Genomic DNA, 16,881 nt, shown 5'->3' on the forward strand with positions numbered 1-16,881 from the left:
TTGCCTGATCCATGCATGCATAATATACTCTATAGCAGTCATTCTTTCATACGTTGAGCATTACTATGTACGATTTGTGTGTTGTATTTACATGAAATGTTTACCGTAGATATACAAACGATTAATCATTCTATCCTGGAGATTTTGCCAAGAAATTCAAATTATTTTTACAATTTTCAACCATTATCTTTTTTTTATTCCGTCTGATCTATTTTAAAATCATTTCAAATATTGTTGCCATTGTTGTCTTTGTAAATAAATAAATAAATAAAAGGTTAGTATCAACCTCAGCGAATTCAATGGTGAAAATGATGCTTGCCTCCGTTATCCGTCGTATCTATTCGATTTTATTTTCGTCTAGAACGGCCGATAAAATATTGAATAACATTCCATCGATTGTTCATTATCACTGTGATGATGAATTTATTGAAAAATTTGAAGAAATTATTATTATCGGCGACATTCATGGTTGCTATGATGAATTCCAATTGCTACTCGAAAGGATCCACCAAGGAGTTGACAATCCAAAAAAGTAAATATTTTCAAATAATGATTTTATTATCATATTAAAGTTCTGTTTGAATGTTTTAGAATTTTAAAAATATGCGCTGGTGATCTCATCAACAAAGGTCCTAAAAGCAAAGAAGTTCTCGAATATTTTATGAAAAATCAAGATGATTGTATTTCAGTCCGAGGCAATCATGATCAAGTCATGATTAATGAATACATCAATTATATAAAAACAGGCGATATTGCCGAAAAAAATTCTTGGCTTAAAGAATTAACCTTGGATGGTCATTTCGAATTTTTGAGACAATTGCCCTACACGATACGTATTCCTAAATTGAACATTTTGATTGTACATGCTGGGCTGTTGCCAGATGTTTCGCTAGAAAATCAGCAGTTGGTTGACATGATCGAAATGAGGAATATTGTTGAAAATGGTGATAATGTACGTGTAGCAACCAAACATAATGACGAAGGTGTCGCTTGGGCTTCGGTTTGGCAAGGACCTTGGCATATCTATTTTGGGCATGATGCCAGAAGAAAACTTCAAGAACATCCCTATGCCACTGGTTTAGATACAGGAGTTGTTTACGGAAATGAATTAACAGCTAAATTTGTTATGGGACCTCGCAAAGGGCATTTGGTTTCAGTGAAAGCATTGCAAATGTGGAATGATCCGAACAAAAAAACAAAAAAATAAATGATGTTATCACTTATTCTTTCTATCTTGTTGATTGATATATTTTTTTACATTTCAGTTTGTTGAAAATCATAAAATTAAAAAAATGGAACAAATCGGATTTTTTCCTATCAGCAATTCAAGTAATATCTATGGGATGACCAATATGCATGGTGATATGACCAGAATTTTAGTGGCCACATTAGAGAAACAAGTTTTTGCAGTTGAATATTCGGATAACAAGAAAATTACATGCAATGAAATTCATTTCGCCTACATACCTAGTGAGCATACCAAATTCTTGTATTTAAATGATTTAATAAATACCCATTTTGGCCTTTATAGATAGTGCCGATATCATATCAATCGATGCTTTTGTTCGAACTAATTACAATGATATTGTTTTGGGTATAACTTTCTTTAAGAATTATAAAGAATCTGATTCAAATGAATTTCGAAAAAACATTGTCGTCTCAAACAATCGATCAACGTCATCAAGTTCGGAGAAAAACATCTGTAATCATTATTATTTCAATATTTATTCCAGTTTAAGTTCAACAAATCGGTTTGATTTGAATCAAATTGCTCGTATGTGATTATTAACGATGGTAATTTCGGATTTTTAATTATTTTCACGATTTTTTAGAGGATTGTCAAACCTTTGAATTGGATTTTGTGCCATATCATCTGTATCATACATCGTAATGCATTTCCAAAATAAATCTAAATCTTAACGACTAATTGTTTTATAACCATTTCGTTTAGCATTATTAATGAAAATAATATTGCAGAAACTTTGTGGCTTCTGTCTGGCAGTGATTGCTATGTACACGTTTTCCGTGAAGATAATAAGAAACAAAGTTTTTATAAAGACAAAATTGATCTGTTCCCCGAGTTGAACAATTTTGAAAGTATCGTTATTTGGATTGATGTAATCAATTACGAAGAAAATCATAAATGCCATCGTTTGACAGCAGTCGGCTGTGAAAATGGTATATTGTGTTTGTTTTTTGTTGAACTTGGGGAAACGAATAATCCTCGAATAATCAAGTCATGGAAAAATCGTTTCGATGGGCCAATTTTATCCGTAAAATTTTTTAAAGGTACATCCATCGATTTAATCAAAATTTAATATAATTTATTATATATTGCAGATAAAATAAACAGTAATCTAAACTTGAGAAAATTGGGATTCAAAAGTGAATTTTCGCCTGAAATCCATTTATTGGTACTGGATTCTTGTGAACAACCAACAATCTATAGAAATGTACAAGAAAATGGTCTTGGACTACGAAAAATTCTGCCAAAAATCAACGAAAATAATATCGATTTATTTCCGGCAAGTATCGTTGGAGATGTTAATTTTGATAATAACAATGAAATAATATTGGGCAGCTATGGGAAAGTATGTTGTTATTTTATGTAGGTTGATGTTATTTTAATTTTCATTTTTTTTTTCGTTTCAACTTAGAAAATCATTTTTTACAAATTTGAACATGAAAGCCAAACTTATTTCATTGAAAACACAATGGAAGTTCCCCATCCAGTAATATCGCTCACGTATCTTGATTTAACTGGTGATGGAATAAATGAATTGATAATTGTTACAACAAAAGGCATCGTTATTTATCGACATCATATCGACCCACTTATTGATGCACTTGTGAAAAAAATGAATACAATAGCTAGTAAATAAATTTTGCATGTGTTTTGTAAAAATAAAAACCAAATCATACAATAATGGCCATTCATTTCAATCTATACAACATTTTTCGTTGCATTCGTGGCTGCAATTCTCCTTTTCGAATCATGCAATAAATAACCTTTGATACGAGTTGTGGCCCAAAATTTTGTTTAACAAGATCTTGTATAATACTTTGTTCTGAAATTTGTGTTCCAACTGGGAAACGACGTTTGAGTTGTTTTTCTATACGAATCATTTTTTGATGTTCCTCTTCAGTGGTGAAACCTTCAGCACCTGACAAGTCTCCAGACATGGCTGCCGCCAATGTGGATACTCGAAACAATCGAAGTGCCTCATCAACATGTGTTTCATTTACAAATGGCTGAAGTTGCATTTTGGCCAAACTTTCCGATATACGAACGATAGCTTCTAATTGTCGAATAGTGATTGGAATAGGTGATTTTTTTGATGATTCTTTTTCTTGTTCTCGACTACCGTTTCGCATGATTACATATTGACGTTTAAGTTTTTCGGCAGCTGCTGCAGACAATCGAGGTCCACAATGACTAGGAAACCAATGATTAATTTTAATGTACGACAATGAAAACAAAGTATACTTACGATCGACTGTAGGCAATGTATTTTTTCAAAAGCAATAGACTTAATTCGCCTTTAACTGAATCATCAATTGTTTTTTGAGCATTCATGTGTACATCCAAAACATGGCTTGCAATTGTAGCATCTCTTCGTTCATTATGTTCATCTTTGACAATGAAAATCATATCGAATCTGGATAAAATTGTGGGCATGAAATCAATGTTTTGATCGGCTTTTGTGTCGTCCCATCTTCCAAAGACACTGTTTGCAGCTGCCAATACAGCACATCTAATTTTGTTTTCAAAATATGATCAATTAATTGATTGTTGATTTATTAAAGAATTATCATACCTAGAATTCAAAGTGGTAGTTATGCCAGCTTTTGCAATTGAAATCGTTTGCTGTTCCATGGCTTCATGAATCGCAACACGATCATCTTCACGCATCTTATCAAATTCATCAATACAAACGACACCTCCATCAGCCAAAACCATGGCACCACCTTCCATGACAAAATTTCGAGATGATGGATCGCGAATCACTGAAGCAGTTAAACCGGCAGCACTACTGCCTTTGCCTGATGTATACACTCCAATTGGCGATATATTCTCTACAAATTTGAGAAGTTGACTTTTGGCTGTTCCTGGATCACCTAAAAGCAAAATGTTGATGTCGCCTCTTCGAGTTAAACCATCAGGTAAACGTTTTCTGGAACCACCAAACAAGAGGCATGCCAATGCTTTTTTTATATCATTTGAGCCGAAAATTGATGGAGCAATTGAATTAGTTATTCTTTCATAAATATTCGGTGAATTGGCTAAGTGACGAAACAGCTCTTCATCTTCAGGCGTGTATGGGATGTTTCCTGAACGTCCTGGTCCTTCATTTTCAACATAGATGCCTAGTACACGCAAATACGGGGCACGTATACCTGAAAAAATACTTTATAAGATTTGAACGTCAATACAAATTATGATATTAGACATACCAACGTTAACCTTTGATTCAACATTGTTCGTGGATGGTTTAGATATTTTTTTGATGGAAAAGATTCCCAACACTGTTACTCGATTGCCTGGTACAACTTTGTCACATAGATAACGATCGCAAAAGAGTTGTAAATGTCTGGGCATTTCACCATGTGGTACTGATTCAGGTGTTTCTTGAAGTTTCAAAACTTGATAATCAATACATTCGCATTTATCAGGTATTATGAAATATGGATCGACAGGACATTTGTTTAAGCGACCGGTTTGATCGGTATTACATTTTCTGGGCAAAAGATAGCCCTCTAAACCAGGATTAATATTGACATCTTTGATTATCTCTTGACAACCACGACATTGAAGAGATACTTTGGTGGCTTTAGATCGAACATTTGATGAGGAAACAATGATGCCAGGCACTTTGACGAGTTTGGAAATGGTATCGGATTTCACTTCGCGCAATGAGGTTGGATTAGCATCAGAACTGAGAACAACTTGAATTTGTTTAACATTTTCTTCATCTACTCTGGGTCGGGTGATTTCATCAGCCAATTCAGTAGCGGTTGTTTCGAATATCTTTAGATATTGAATGGGAGATTTGTTAACATGATCAGCCAATTCTTCATCATAACTGGCCAAATCATCCAATGAAACTTCAATCCAATATTGTTCAATATTATAATGTTCTTTCAATTGATTACGATATTTATATTGAAAATCACCAGAATGAAATTGACGAAGAAAATCTTTGAATCGTCTGCGAATAACATTAACATTCGATTGAGCAAGTGTATTGTCACCATCTTCATCTGTGACAATATTACCGCTGAAATATACACCAAGATCATCAAAACCAGACATATTTAGATGAAAATTTGAAAAAAATATTTTTAGTTATTAAGGATTAAATGGACTATATGGATTTAAAGGACCACTAAAGCGTGTGTTCGAGTAAGCAATTGATGAGAACAAAAAAGACAATGAGAATTGGCGCGAAAAGTTCATTGTGCCTGCAGGTTGCTTTGTGAGTTTTTCAGCATGCCTTGTCTATACAATGTAGTTTAATCAAATCAACTAACAATGTGTAAAATTTTCAACATCATCTATTCTGCATCCATTTATATACAAGTATATTTGTCTCTTGTTAGTATATAAATCAAGATTTCCTTTTAATTTATTATATTTCATATTTTTTTTTAGTAATGTAATATAATTTTTAAAAAGTTCATCATTCCATTATCATTTATCATTTATTATTATTATTTTTCTATTCAAATTTTTTAATTTAGAATTTCAATCGAATTTATTGTCATTTCAATTACACCACCAAAAGAAAAAACCAGCTCATGAATGAAAGAATCAACAAGAAATAACTAACGTGAGTGTAAAAACCCATGTTCATGTTTGTTGTTTGTTGATGATGATGATGAAAATAAATGAATGAATGAATGAATGAATGAACGTCCGTCCCAGTATTTTCCAAAATTCAAATAATATATCTCGTGAATGTACTCACGCGCTTGTGTCTGTATTAATGTATCTATATATTCAAGGCGATTAATTTCCTATGTAGCATCATGACATGATGATTAAAATAGTAAATGAATAAAAAAAATAAATAAATGGTTAACTACATTGCTCTTATTTTCTATTTGTCAATGTTTTAATATTTCTATGTGAATAAATTCGAAGCAACAGGTATGATGATCATTTTTCGGTGCATTAATGACGTTGACCACAATTTGTCGAAATCTATTGCCCGGCTCATCAAATGACCGCGATCAACCAATCAACCAACCAATTTACCATTTTTTTTTTATTTTGCCAAGATGGCTAAATATTTCAATGTAAACATTTTTTTTTTCATTCTTACATGAAGATGATCATCTTGATTAGTAATATATATGGAAAATCCCGACAAGTTTTTTTCTTGTTTATTTTTATTAATACAAGAAAAAAAAACGGCAAAAGCAATATGCTATACGTATACGTGAAGAGATGATGATCGAATAGAAATGATATTCAATACCACAAGAGACAATGTATTCATAGAGGGATATAGTGAATGGAGAGGATGTATTTTCAGTAGGAGGGAGAGAATCAAATCTCATCAATCGTATAAGTTCAATGCAACACTTGAAAAAAAGCGTTTATCATATTTGATAATACAAATGAAAAATCAATAGAAAACAAACAAATTTTAAAGAGAGAGAGAAAAACTGGTGATACTTCATGAGAGAAGGAGGGAGGGGGGAATAATGAGAACAAGAATTAAATGAAATAATCTATAGACGTAAATTTGGTTTTTTTTCTTTCCTATTCATCTTTAAATAAATATAATAATAATTCAAACAAAATATGAACGTTTGATTCCATTTATCACCTCTTCTTTTTTTTTAAAAAAAAAAGCGCTACTTGTTTCTATTGCCGCCCATTCGTTATTTTGAATTTTTTTTTCTGATGATATGGGTATGAAAAAAAAAATGAAATTTATCATTCATATCCTGACATAGCAACCATAGTGATGATGATGCTGATGCTGATGATATCGATCTTAATGGCAATGATGCTGATGATGATGATGATTGTAAAAAATAACACAAAAAAAAGAAGAAAAAAGATTATAAAATAAAAAAAAATCTATTTATAGCTAAAACATAATCAAAATCATAACAAAAAAAAATTGCAATGTTATCATTGTAAAAATGAAATATTGAACAACGAATTTATAAATTTTTCCCATACACTAATAATGAACAATATAATGATTTATTGGCATTTCCCATTCAGCATTTCTTATTGATTTTATATAAACTTTATACAATGAATATAATTTATACAAAAAAAAAATAAATAAAGAATTCATATGTAATGTTGGTTTTCATAATCATTATCATCATCATCATCATCATGAAATTAAAAATGATTAACGCGTATCACACGTTTTTGTCAAAAAAAAAAAAAAAAAAAAAAATCACACAAACAGTTGATTCATTTATTAGCAAAATTCTTACGTGCATCTATGATGATGATGATGATGATGATGCATATAAAGTACGAACATTTTTTGTTTTGTTTCTATAGCGTAAAAAAAACCCAACAATATCTATGAATCAGTAGTTGATTGTCATTAAAATGATGATGACGATATATAATTATTTATTAACCTAACAACAAAGCAACTAAATGAATGTATTTTGTAGAATTACGAAAATAAAATGAAATTACAAAGCAGGTGTGTGTGTGTGTGTAAGCATCGATTCAAACGAACGACCAAAATCAATCGATCAAGATCGGTCCCAAACACCAAATTGGTCCTTTGTCCAAGTTTTTTTTTCTGTTGTTATTATTATTATTTAATTTAACCTGTTTCTCTTTCATCTGGTTTTTTTTGCTTTGTTTCGTTGATGGTAAAATCCGTTTTATCGGATAACAAAAAAAAAAAAAAAAAAAAATTTTCCACCAACAACAAGTGTAGATATTTTATACACATACACTTTTCAGGAATCCCAGAACAAAATACACTTAACACATAAAGTAGCTATCTCTATCAGACAAATCAAAGTCTCCATCATCAACATCAACATCAACATCATCATCAACAACAACAACAAAAGCAACAACAAGAAAAAAACCACTGGTTGATGCATCCATTTTCGAATGTTCATCATCATCATCATCATCATCATTCGAAATGAATGAATTGAATGACACAAATACTGCATTTTTTTCATCGTCATCATCAACCATTTGCCAGACAAAAAAAAGGCGTTTAAATCAATGATAATGTTGTTGATAATAATAATAATAAATGATGATTATAATCATTTTAAATGCAAAAAAAAAATTCATATACATCCAAAAGAAAAAAGTTCCAGTTCAAACAGAAAAAAATTTAGAATATATTCAACAAATTATCAAAAAAAAAAATTAAACGAACGAATGAATGAATGAATGAATTGATCATCAAAATACCACTACCATCATAATCATAGTAACCAACATATATAAATTTTGCTGTGTATGTCTGTATCGTTAAATCGGGTTTTTCCCAATATACACACATACACATATACACGCACTTTTAAAATATTGTTAAAAGAGAATGAAAAATGCGAATTGAAAAATCATGCACACGCTCTTTCTTGTTCTTAAACATCTATATGAGTATTTGCTACTACTTCATTGTAAAAAAAACGACAACGAAACAAAATAATAATGTGAGAGAGAGTGAGAGAGAGAGAATGTATCCAGAACATGACTATATCTTGAATTTTTATATTTTTGGCTGACGTATGATGAAAATTGAGTCCAATGGAAATGAAGCAAAAAGACCAATTTTGGTTGAGAGAGAGATAGACTATGTAATAATCTAAATAATAAGAATTTTCCGTTCTGGGCAGAAGCATTGAATTGATGGGATGATGATGGATGATAATATTATTGGATTCAATCTTCAATTTTTAATACAAATGTTTCGTGTATTTTTCATGTTGTTTTTTGGTTGATTGCTATTCGGATCAATTTTTTTTCATAATCACCATCATCATTATATTTTAATTATTATTAAACATCTTGATTCCCTACTATAATCATCCATCACAAATTATTGAAATTGAATGATTTTCCTTTTTTGGTATTTCGGGTTTTTTCCTTTTCTTTCTCTCTTTCTATCTCTCGTGAATATCCTCTTAGTTTATGTTTGTGTGTGTGTGTGTGTGTGTGTGTGAGTGTGTGTGTATACATTTGTGTATCCAATCGAACTCAATTCAGTTTACCTCAAGTTTTTGACTTGATGAATTGAAATTTATCTCAACGATTGTCATGGTCTTTGATTTGGTTTTGTGTCCAACATTTTGACTATTTCATTCGTGTTTGTGTGAATAAATAAATGTCTTCATGATCGTTGATGATCATCGTCTTGTGGCCTACGCCCAATAATTTAAAATTCTCATCCTGTCAAATTTGTGATCAATTTTCGATTTTTTATTTGTTTAATTGTTCATAAAATTTCGTCTGCAATAAATTACGATTTCTGATTGTGATCCATCTTATTATTAAACTTACATTTGACAAAAATGTCTCACGAAAAAAAATCATCTCATCAACATCATCATCGTGAATGCGAATACAAAATGGATTCAGATATCGATATTGATTCAAAAGAAAAAACATTTGAAGGATTATTCGATTCTGGTTATAATTCCAACATACAAAGTAAAACATTTTTAGATTTGGATAATGAAGAATTTGATAATTCATCTTTATCAAATCAACAACAACATTTGGATCGTTCACAGCAATCAAATTCAAATCGACGACTACTATTAACACAGCAACAAACTAATGATGCCAATGATAAAAATAAATTTGATACCGTACAACAATGGAGTGATTCAGGAGTATGTATAACCGATTCTGGCCTCAGTATACAAGAAGATTTTGAAAATTACGATCCCATTGATTCAAATGAAAATGATCAAGAATCTAAACAGCAAAAAATTGATACACAACAATCACATTTATTGGCAAATGATTCAAATGATAATAAAAATGCACTTGAATTGTGGCTCAAACATAATAGTGATGCTGAAACGTAAGTCATTTTTTTTGTTTGTTTGAATGAAATCAAATCCCTAAATGAACTTGATCTTGAATATCTTTCCATTTATTTTTTTGTTTGGATCGATTGCAAATAAACAGATTACTTCATCTAGCAATTATCGAAGGACTCGAAGATATTGCCTGTTCAATCATAAAAAATCTTTCCACATCAAATGAGATGCTCAATTCTTTCAATTATCTTTATCAGGTATTTTATTTTGTTTTTTTGTGATTAAAATCTTTTTTTTTTTGAATGTATAATAACAATAATTAATAATAATATTTATTACAACATTCAGAATCCATTACATTTGGCCATTTTGAAACGACAAATCAACGTCATTCCTCTTTTGATTATAAAAGGTGTTTCGCTTACATTTCAGGACAATCTGGGCAATACTCCATTACATATTGCTTGTAAATACTCATTGGTAGATATTGTGGAAATCATACTTGCAACTGCCTCGAATAAAAGTGTATCTAAGTGTTTTGAAATTCGTAACTATGACGGTAAGCAGGCGGTTATTTTTTTCATAATTTTTTTTTTAAATCTCATCTAATTATTTTTTTCAGGTGACACTTGCCTACATTTAGCTGCCTATAATAATGATTTGAAACTATTAGAATTATTTATTCGATCCGGTGCACATATTGATATTCAGGTATGTTTTATTATTTTTTTTTATTGAATTCTTATATCATCATCATTTTAATATGTGAACAAAAAATAATCTTTCCTGATAAACAGGAAGGAAAAAGTGGAAAAACCATTTTACATTGGGCTATAGAAAATTTACGTGTACAATTGGTCGGTTTTCTTCTGAAGAACCAAGCAAACATACAAGCTGAAACTTTTGCCGGGAAAACCCCATTGCATTTTCTTTTAAAATCATCGATCATCAAACAAAATAATCAACACGATTTAACTTCATCAACATCATTAACACAATCAAACAAGTCCAAAATTTATAAAATCATTCGTATGTCAATTGAATATTGTAATGAAAAAAAATTATCTTTAGATGCGATAAGCCATGTGTCCGATGATACGGATACATCGGAAAATGAAAGCTAATCGGATTGTATTTTTATATTCGATCAAGATAATATGATAATAATCAATCGATTGATTATTTTTTTTTATAATTTGTGGTTTGTACATAAGACAATCACTTGTTTTTTTCTTCCTTTCAATATTCATCGTCGTTTGTAAATAAAGATTTAAATAAAAATTATTTATATATGCATTATTCCATATAACAACGTATCTTTTATGAATATGAATCGATTCTAAAGTCAATCGTTAATCGATTTGAGAGCTCGAAATTTGGATCATAATTTTTTTATTCTTTATTTTAAATGGAAATTATTCACAACACTGCATGCAATAAATATAATAATAATATCGATATTCAGAGTAATTGAGATCATGGAATAAAGAATAAAAATTTTTTTTTGTCATATTTTAAATCAATTGAAGGATATTCGTGAACAAAACTGCATTGTCGAAAATTGAAGAAAAAATTGAAAAAAACTATTTCGACTTTTATAGTGCATGAAATTCACAAACGGCTATTGCTCGCATCCAATTCAGTCTCGACAAAACATTGCATAATTGTTTTTTTATCCCAGACCAAAGACGCTCCTCAAACGAAAATATTACTGACTTATCATAATTTTAGATGGATCATTAATCTAAAAAATAGTTGAAGAATTCATCATGAATGATGTGGTAGATGTCATTGCAACAAATCATTATGGAAATCATGATGATAATTATCACAATCATCATCTCCATCAACAACAACAGCCAGATATTTCATCGAATAGTCTGCAATCAACAATTTCAAATCACCAGTCACCAACAGCCACAACAACTTCAATATCCAGTAATGGTAGTAACAGGATTAATACGAATATTCTAATACCTGAAAATTGTTATGTGGGAGCTCGAGTGATGAGAAATTCCAATGATTGGAAATGGGGAAAACAGGTAAACCATAATTTTGCAAATGTTTTTATTTTCAATAAGAAAAACATTTTCATTGATAATTCAAAATTTCTTTTTCTAAAGGATGGAGGTGAAGGTCATCTTGGTACTGTTCGTAATTTCGAATCACCCGAAGAAGTAGTCGTTGTTTGGGATAATGGAACGGCTGCTAATTATCGTTGTATGGGTGCCTATGATCTCCGAATCGTGGATAGTGCTTCAACGAGTGTTAAACACGAAGGAGCTATGTGTGATTTTTGTCGACAATCGCCAATTTTCGGCATCCGATGGAAATGCGGGGACTGTAACAATTATGATCTCTGTTCCATCTGCTATCATGGTGATAAACATAATCTAAAGCATCGTTTCTTCAGAATTTTAAGCCCAGGTTCCAATCGTTTTGCTGTTGAACCCAGAAGGAAAGGAAAAAAGATAACAGTAAGAGGAATATTTCCTAATGCTCGTGTAATCCGTGGTGTCGATTGGCAATGGGAAGAACAAGATGGTGGCAATGGAAAACGAGGAAAAGTGACAGAAATTCAGGATTGGAGTGCTGCCAGTCCTCGAAGTGCAGCATACGTCATCTGGGATAATGGCTCTAAAAATTTGTATCGTGTTGGATTCGAAGGAATGGCAGATTTAAAAGTTATAAACGATGCAAAAGGTTACACTGTTTATCGTGATCATCTGCCATTATTGGGTGAACAGAGTGCTAATAGATCTGGCTGTCATGATTTTCAAGTTGGTAACCTAGTCAACATTGATCTTGATCTGGAAGTTGTTAAATATCTGCAACATGGTCACGGTGGTTGGACTGATGGAATGTTTGAATGTCTAGGCACCACAGGTACTGTCATAGAAATTGATGAAGATTTTGATATTGTCGTCCGTTATCCCAGCAACAACAAATGGACCTTCAATCCTGGTTGTTTGACTAAAGTGGGACATACTTCCAACGATAATAATGATTCGAATAGTACAAGCAATGACTCGAATGATATCAATTTGAATTTGTCACCAACGGTTAGTTATGCAACAAGTAGTTTAACATCTACTACATTGAATATGCAAAATCCTTTACATCTATTCCGTGTTGGCGATCTGGTGAAAATCTGTAGTGATATTGAAAAGGTAAAACTTTTACAACGTGGACATGGTGAATTTACACCATTAATGATTCCAACGCTTGGAACTATTGGTCGTGTTGTACAAGTTTACTCTGACAATGATCTAAAAATTGAAGTTGATGGTTTTTCATGGACCTACAATCCGGCTGTTGTCACCAAAGTTTCTTATGACACGGCTACTATAGAAGATATGGACAGCTTAATAAAAAGGTTGTTCGAAACAACACAAATCTCTACTGATCCAAATCAAGAATTGGTTAAATTGGCTGCCAATGGTGAAGCGGTTAAATGTGATGAACTACTTAAAAGAGATGATGTCGATGTGAATGGAGTGTTTTCGTCTCATACGGCTCTACAAGCGGCCAGTCAAAATGGTCATGTCGAAATAATCAAAGTCTTACTAAAACATAATGCAAACGTCGAGATTGAAGACAAAGATGGTGACCGCGCTGTTCATCATGCTGCGTTTGGTGATGAACCAATGGTTATAAGTGTGTTGGCACAAGCACATGCAGATATGAATGCACGAAACAAACGCCGTCAGACTCCTTTACATATAGCTGTTAATAAAGGTCACATTCAGGTGGTTCGTAAACTTTTAGATCTCGGATGTCATTCCAGCCTACAGGTAATAATTGAAAATAGTGATGCGAAAAAAAGATACTGAATTTTTATTATAATCAATGATAAAGGATTGTGAAGGTGATACTCCAATGCATGATGCTATAAGCAAAAAACGTGATGATATACTCAAATTATTGCTGGAATTCAACGCCGATATAACATTGACGAACAATAATGGTTTCAATGCTTTACATCATGCTGCATTGAGAGGCAATTCGAGGTGAGAAAATTTTTCTGGTATATTTTATGGCCTATATATTTGATTTGAACTTGATTAGCGCCACTCGAATTTTATTGGAAAAATTACCTCGTAAATGGATAGTGGATGAGAAAAAAGATGATGGTTACACTGCATTACATTTGGCTGCATTAAACAATCATACACAAGTGGCTGAACTTTTGATCAAAGTAGGAAAAGCCAATATGGATTTGCAGAATATCAATCTTCAAACGCCATTGCATTTAGCCGTTGAAAGACAACATACTGATATTGTTAAGGTAAATATTATATAGTTTTAATTATCCTATTGAATGTTCACTCATTTTTCGTTAACATCAAGTTGTTGGTTAAAAATGGATGTAATTTGAATATACCGGACAAAGATGGTGATACACCTTTACATGAAGCATTGAGACATCACACACTTTCTCAATTACGACAATTACAAGATGTTCAGGATGTCGGAAAAGTTAGTATTGAGAAACATTTTTTAAAAATTTTTACTATTTCATTCATCATTTATTTGAACAGCTTTTGATAGGTTTAGGAACATCTGGAACAGAGAAAAAAAACAGTTCGACTATTGCTTCGATATTGGTGTCGAATGGTGGAGATCTTCATGCTAAAAATAAAAAAGATCAAACACCTTTAGATCTTTGTCCAGATCCACATCTGAATGAAGCACTGAAAAAATGTCGAAAAGAATTGAGGTAAGATGAGTTTTTCTAAAAAAAAATAAATAAATAAAAATATCAAAAATTTAGCCAAGATCAAGAAAATGAACAGCCTACGAATTCGATAATCTTGAACAATTCAATTGTACAAGATCCAGAATCATTGATTGAATGTACAGTATGTTCAGACAATAAACGTGATACTCTTTTTGGACCTTGCGGTAAATCGATTAATTCATTGTCAAACATGATAATAATAAAATTATTTTTCTTCGAATAGGCCACATAATTGCTTGTTCGATTTGTGCGACAAGAATGAAAAAATGTTTGATATGTAAAGAAATGATACAAACTCGAACAAAGGTAACAATCAAATAATTCATTGATAATTATTACTTTAATTTATTTTGTTTCCGTATACAGATTGAAGAATGTATGGTATGTTCCGAACAAAAAGCCTCTATATTGTTTAAGGTATGTCATGTTTTGATTTTTTTTAGATTTAAAAATGAGTATTTTATATATTTATTTGAAGCCATGTGGTCACATGTGTGCCTGTGATAATTGTGCATCAATCATGAAAAAGTGTATCCAATGCCGGCAAACAATAGAAGAAAGTAAGGATACTTGTCAAATTCAAATGATTTAAGTGTTGATTTTTAATCATAATTCATTTTCATTCAGCTCAAACGTTCATTTATTGTTGTGGTATTACGCCATCAGCAACAGGTTGGTTTTTTATAATTACTAAAAAATGATTTAATTAAAAATTTTAATCATTTTTTCATTTAGGCAACAATCGGAACAATAATAATTTATTAAAGTCTGACAACAAAATCAAGACTAACAACATTTCTTGTTCAACATTGTCTACAAATAACAATAATAAAAGTCTGGATGTACAAAAACTTCAGGAACAATTACAAGATATCAAAGAACAGGTAATCATTGAAATATTTTAAACTTATAAATATTATTAATGGCATATTTATGTTTCGTTCACATTATTAGACTGCTTGTCCAGTGTGTTTAGATCGTTTTAAAAGTGAGTAAATCAATAATGATCAATGAAAATTTTAATAAGAAATACTGATTGAATTTCGTCCTTTATTGATGATAAGATATGGTTTTCTTATGCGGTCACGGAGCTTGTCAAATGTGTGGTGATCGTATGACATTTTGTCCAATTTGTCGACATACGATTGAAAATAGAATTTTACTTTACTGAAATTAGATTTCAATTCTTTAATATATATTATATAAATAAAATTTTCACTTACTAATTGATTAATCATCATCATCTTCAATGATAATTCGTCGTCGTTTTTTCGTTGGATTAATCGGTGTACTGGAAATTAGTTTGTTATTGAAAGAACGTTTCAAATTTTTTGAAACAGTTACAGGATCCTCATCACTAATGTATATTATTTCATCATTACAAAAACTATCCATTTGATATTCATCCTCTTCGTCATGTTCTTGAGGTAAAACAGAGCAATATCGTTGAGAGTTGACTTCAACATTACGATCATAATCGAAATTAAGCTTGTATTTATTTTGTGGTCCGACTAGATGTTTGATACTTTTAAGATAAATTGAATCATCATCATGATTCCGATTTTCATGAACATCGTCATCGATAAATTCCCGGTCTTCAGAATTTTCTAATTGTGTTTGTAGCTGAGTATCAAATGCATTGTCATTCACATCAGCCTCGTCCAAAATGAATGAACTTAGAAAAATATAAACTTGAAAAAAATATATTGTCAATTTTAGAAAATTACCTTTTCTTGTTGAGGTCTCGAGAACGTCTAGATAACGAAGTATTAAAAGTTGTTGATTTAATAGAAGTTTCGATAGCAATCAAGTCAGGCCCAATTGTTAATTGATTATTGGAATTTTCACTTATGTTCATTGCAAACGACGAATCTTTTATGGACTCTGATTTGTAGCTTTTGCCAGCTCGATATCGAAGATCACGAACTCTTCCTTGTATTGGCTGTAAAATTTTATTAACATTAATTGATGAAATTAAAAAAATAACTTAACTTACTCTCCGAAAATAAGAAAGATTAAGCCGAAGAATCCCAACATTATTAGATGCCATTTTTGCATGCATCTGCATGAATATGTTTTCACAAGTTAGAATTTTGTAACGAACTTTCATGAAAGTTTGAAACAACTATCGA

General features: G+C 31.2%; 6 protein-coding genes across 6 annotated transcripts; 4 read left to right on the top strand and 2 right to left on the bottom strand.

Annotated features, from left to right (window-relative positions):
• The first annotated feature begins 40 nt into the window (after positions 1-40).
• Positions 41-1,321, top strand: LOC124498528 (bis(5'-nucleosyl)-tetraphosphatase PrpE [asymmetrical]). Its single transcript, XM_047062297.2, has 2 exons — positions 41-532; positions 592-1,321. Exons 1-2 carry the CDS (start codon positions 300-302, stop codon positions 1,205-1,207), a joined length of 849 nt encoding a protein of 282 aa, XP_046918253.1. The 5' UTR covers positions 41-299; the 3' UTR covers positions 1,208-1,321.
• On the top strand, positions 46-2,938 carry LOC124498492 (KICSTOR complex protein kaptin). Its single transcript, XM_047062262.2, has 7 exons — positions 46-274; positions 1,266-1,470; positions 1,532-1,774; positions 1,833-1,887; positions 1,952-2,289; positions 2,341-2,591; positions 2,658-2,938. Exons 2-7 carry the CDS (start codon positions 1,293-1,295, stop codon positions 2,880-2,882), a joined length of 1,290 nt encoding a protein of 429 aa, XP_046918218.1. The 5' UTR covers positions 46-274; positions 1,266-1,292; the 3' UTR covers positions 2,883-2,938.
• Positions 2,597-5,514, bottom strand: LOC124498482 (Minichromosome maintenance 5). Its single transcript, XM_047062243.2, has 4 exons — positions 4,456-5,514; positions 3,819-4,398; positions 3,492-3,755; positions 2,597-3,436 (listed from the first exon to the last, which is right to left on the bottom strand). The coding sequence occupies exons 1-4, from the start codon at positions 5,312-5,314 to the stop codon at positions 2,935-2,937; spliced, it is 2,205 nt and encodes a 734-aa protein (XP_046918199.1). The 5' UTR covers positions 5,315-5,514; the 3' UTR covers positions 2,597-2,934.
• A 3,159-nt stretch (positions 5,515-8,673) lies between these two features.
• On the top strand, positions 8,674-11,312 carry cact (NF-kappa-B inhibitor cactus). Its single transcript, XM_047062273.2, has 5 exons — positions 8,674-10,049; positions 10,157-10,265; positions 10,357-10,567; positions 10,631-10,719; positions 10,806-11,312. The coding sequence occupies exons 1-5, from the start codon at positions 9,532-9,534 to the stop codon at positions 11,130-11,132; spliced, it is 1,254 nt and encodes a 417-aa protein (XP_046918229.2). The 5' UTR covers positions 8,674-9,531; the 3' UTR covers positions 11,133-11,312.
• Positions 11,313-11,560: 248 nt separating this feature from the next.
• Positions 11,561-15,983, top strand: LOC124498472 (E3 ubiquitin-protein ligase MIB1). The gene is made up of 14 exons (XM_047062232.2): positions 11,561-12,050; positions 12,132-13,802; positions 13,867-14,018; positions 14,077-14,296; positions 14,359-14,487; positions 14,550-14,728; positions 14,783-14,913; positions 14,973-15,055; positions 15,116-15,166; positions 15,228-15,309; positions 15,377-15,421; positions 15,485-15,633; positions 15,704-15,737; positions 15,814-15,983. Exons 1-14 carry the CDS (start codon positions 11,778-11,780, stop codon positions 15,918-15,920), a joined length of 3,306 nt encoding a protein of 1,101 aa, XP_046918188.2. The 5' UTR covers positions 11,561-11,777; the 3' UTR covers positions 15,921-15,983.
• LOC124498549 (uncharacterized) lies at positions 15,649-16,870 on the bottom strand. The gene is made up of 4 exons (XM_047062320.2): positions 16,746-16,870; positions 16,477-16,691; positions 15,973-16,424; positions 15,649-15,916 (listed from the first exon to the last, which is right to left on the bottom strand). Exons 1-3 carry the CDS (start codon positions 16,857-16,859, stop codon positions 15,980-15,982), a joined length of 774 nt encoding a protein of 257 aa, XP_046918276.1. The 5' UTR covers positions 16,860-16,870; the 3' UTR covers positions 15,649-15,916; positions 15,973-15,979.
• Between the last annotated feature and the right edge of the window lie 11 nt (positions 16,871-16,881).

This window comes from Dermatophagoides farinae, chromosome 2 (assembly GCF_024713945.1).
Source record: "Dermatophagoides farinae isolate YC_2012a chromosome 2, ASM2471394v1, whole genome shotgun sequence".
NCBI lineage: Eukaryota > Metazoa > Arthropoda > Arachnida > Sarcoptiformes > Pyroglyphidae > Dermatophagoides > Dermatophagoides farinae.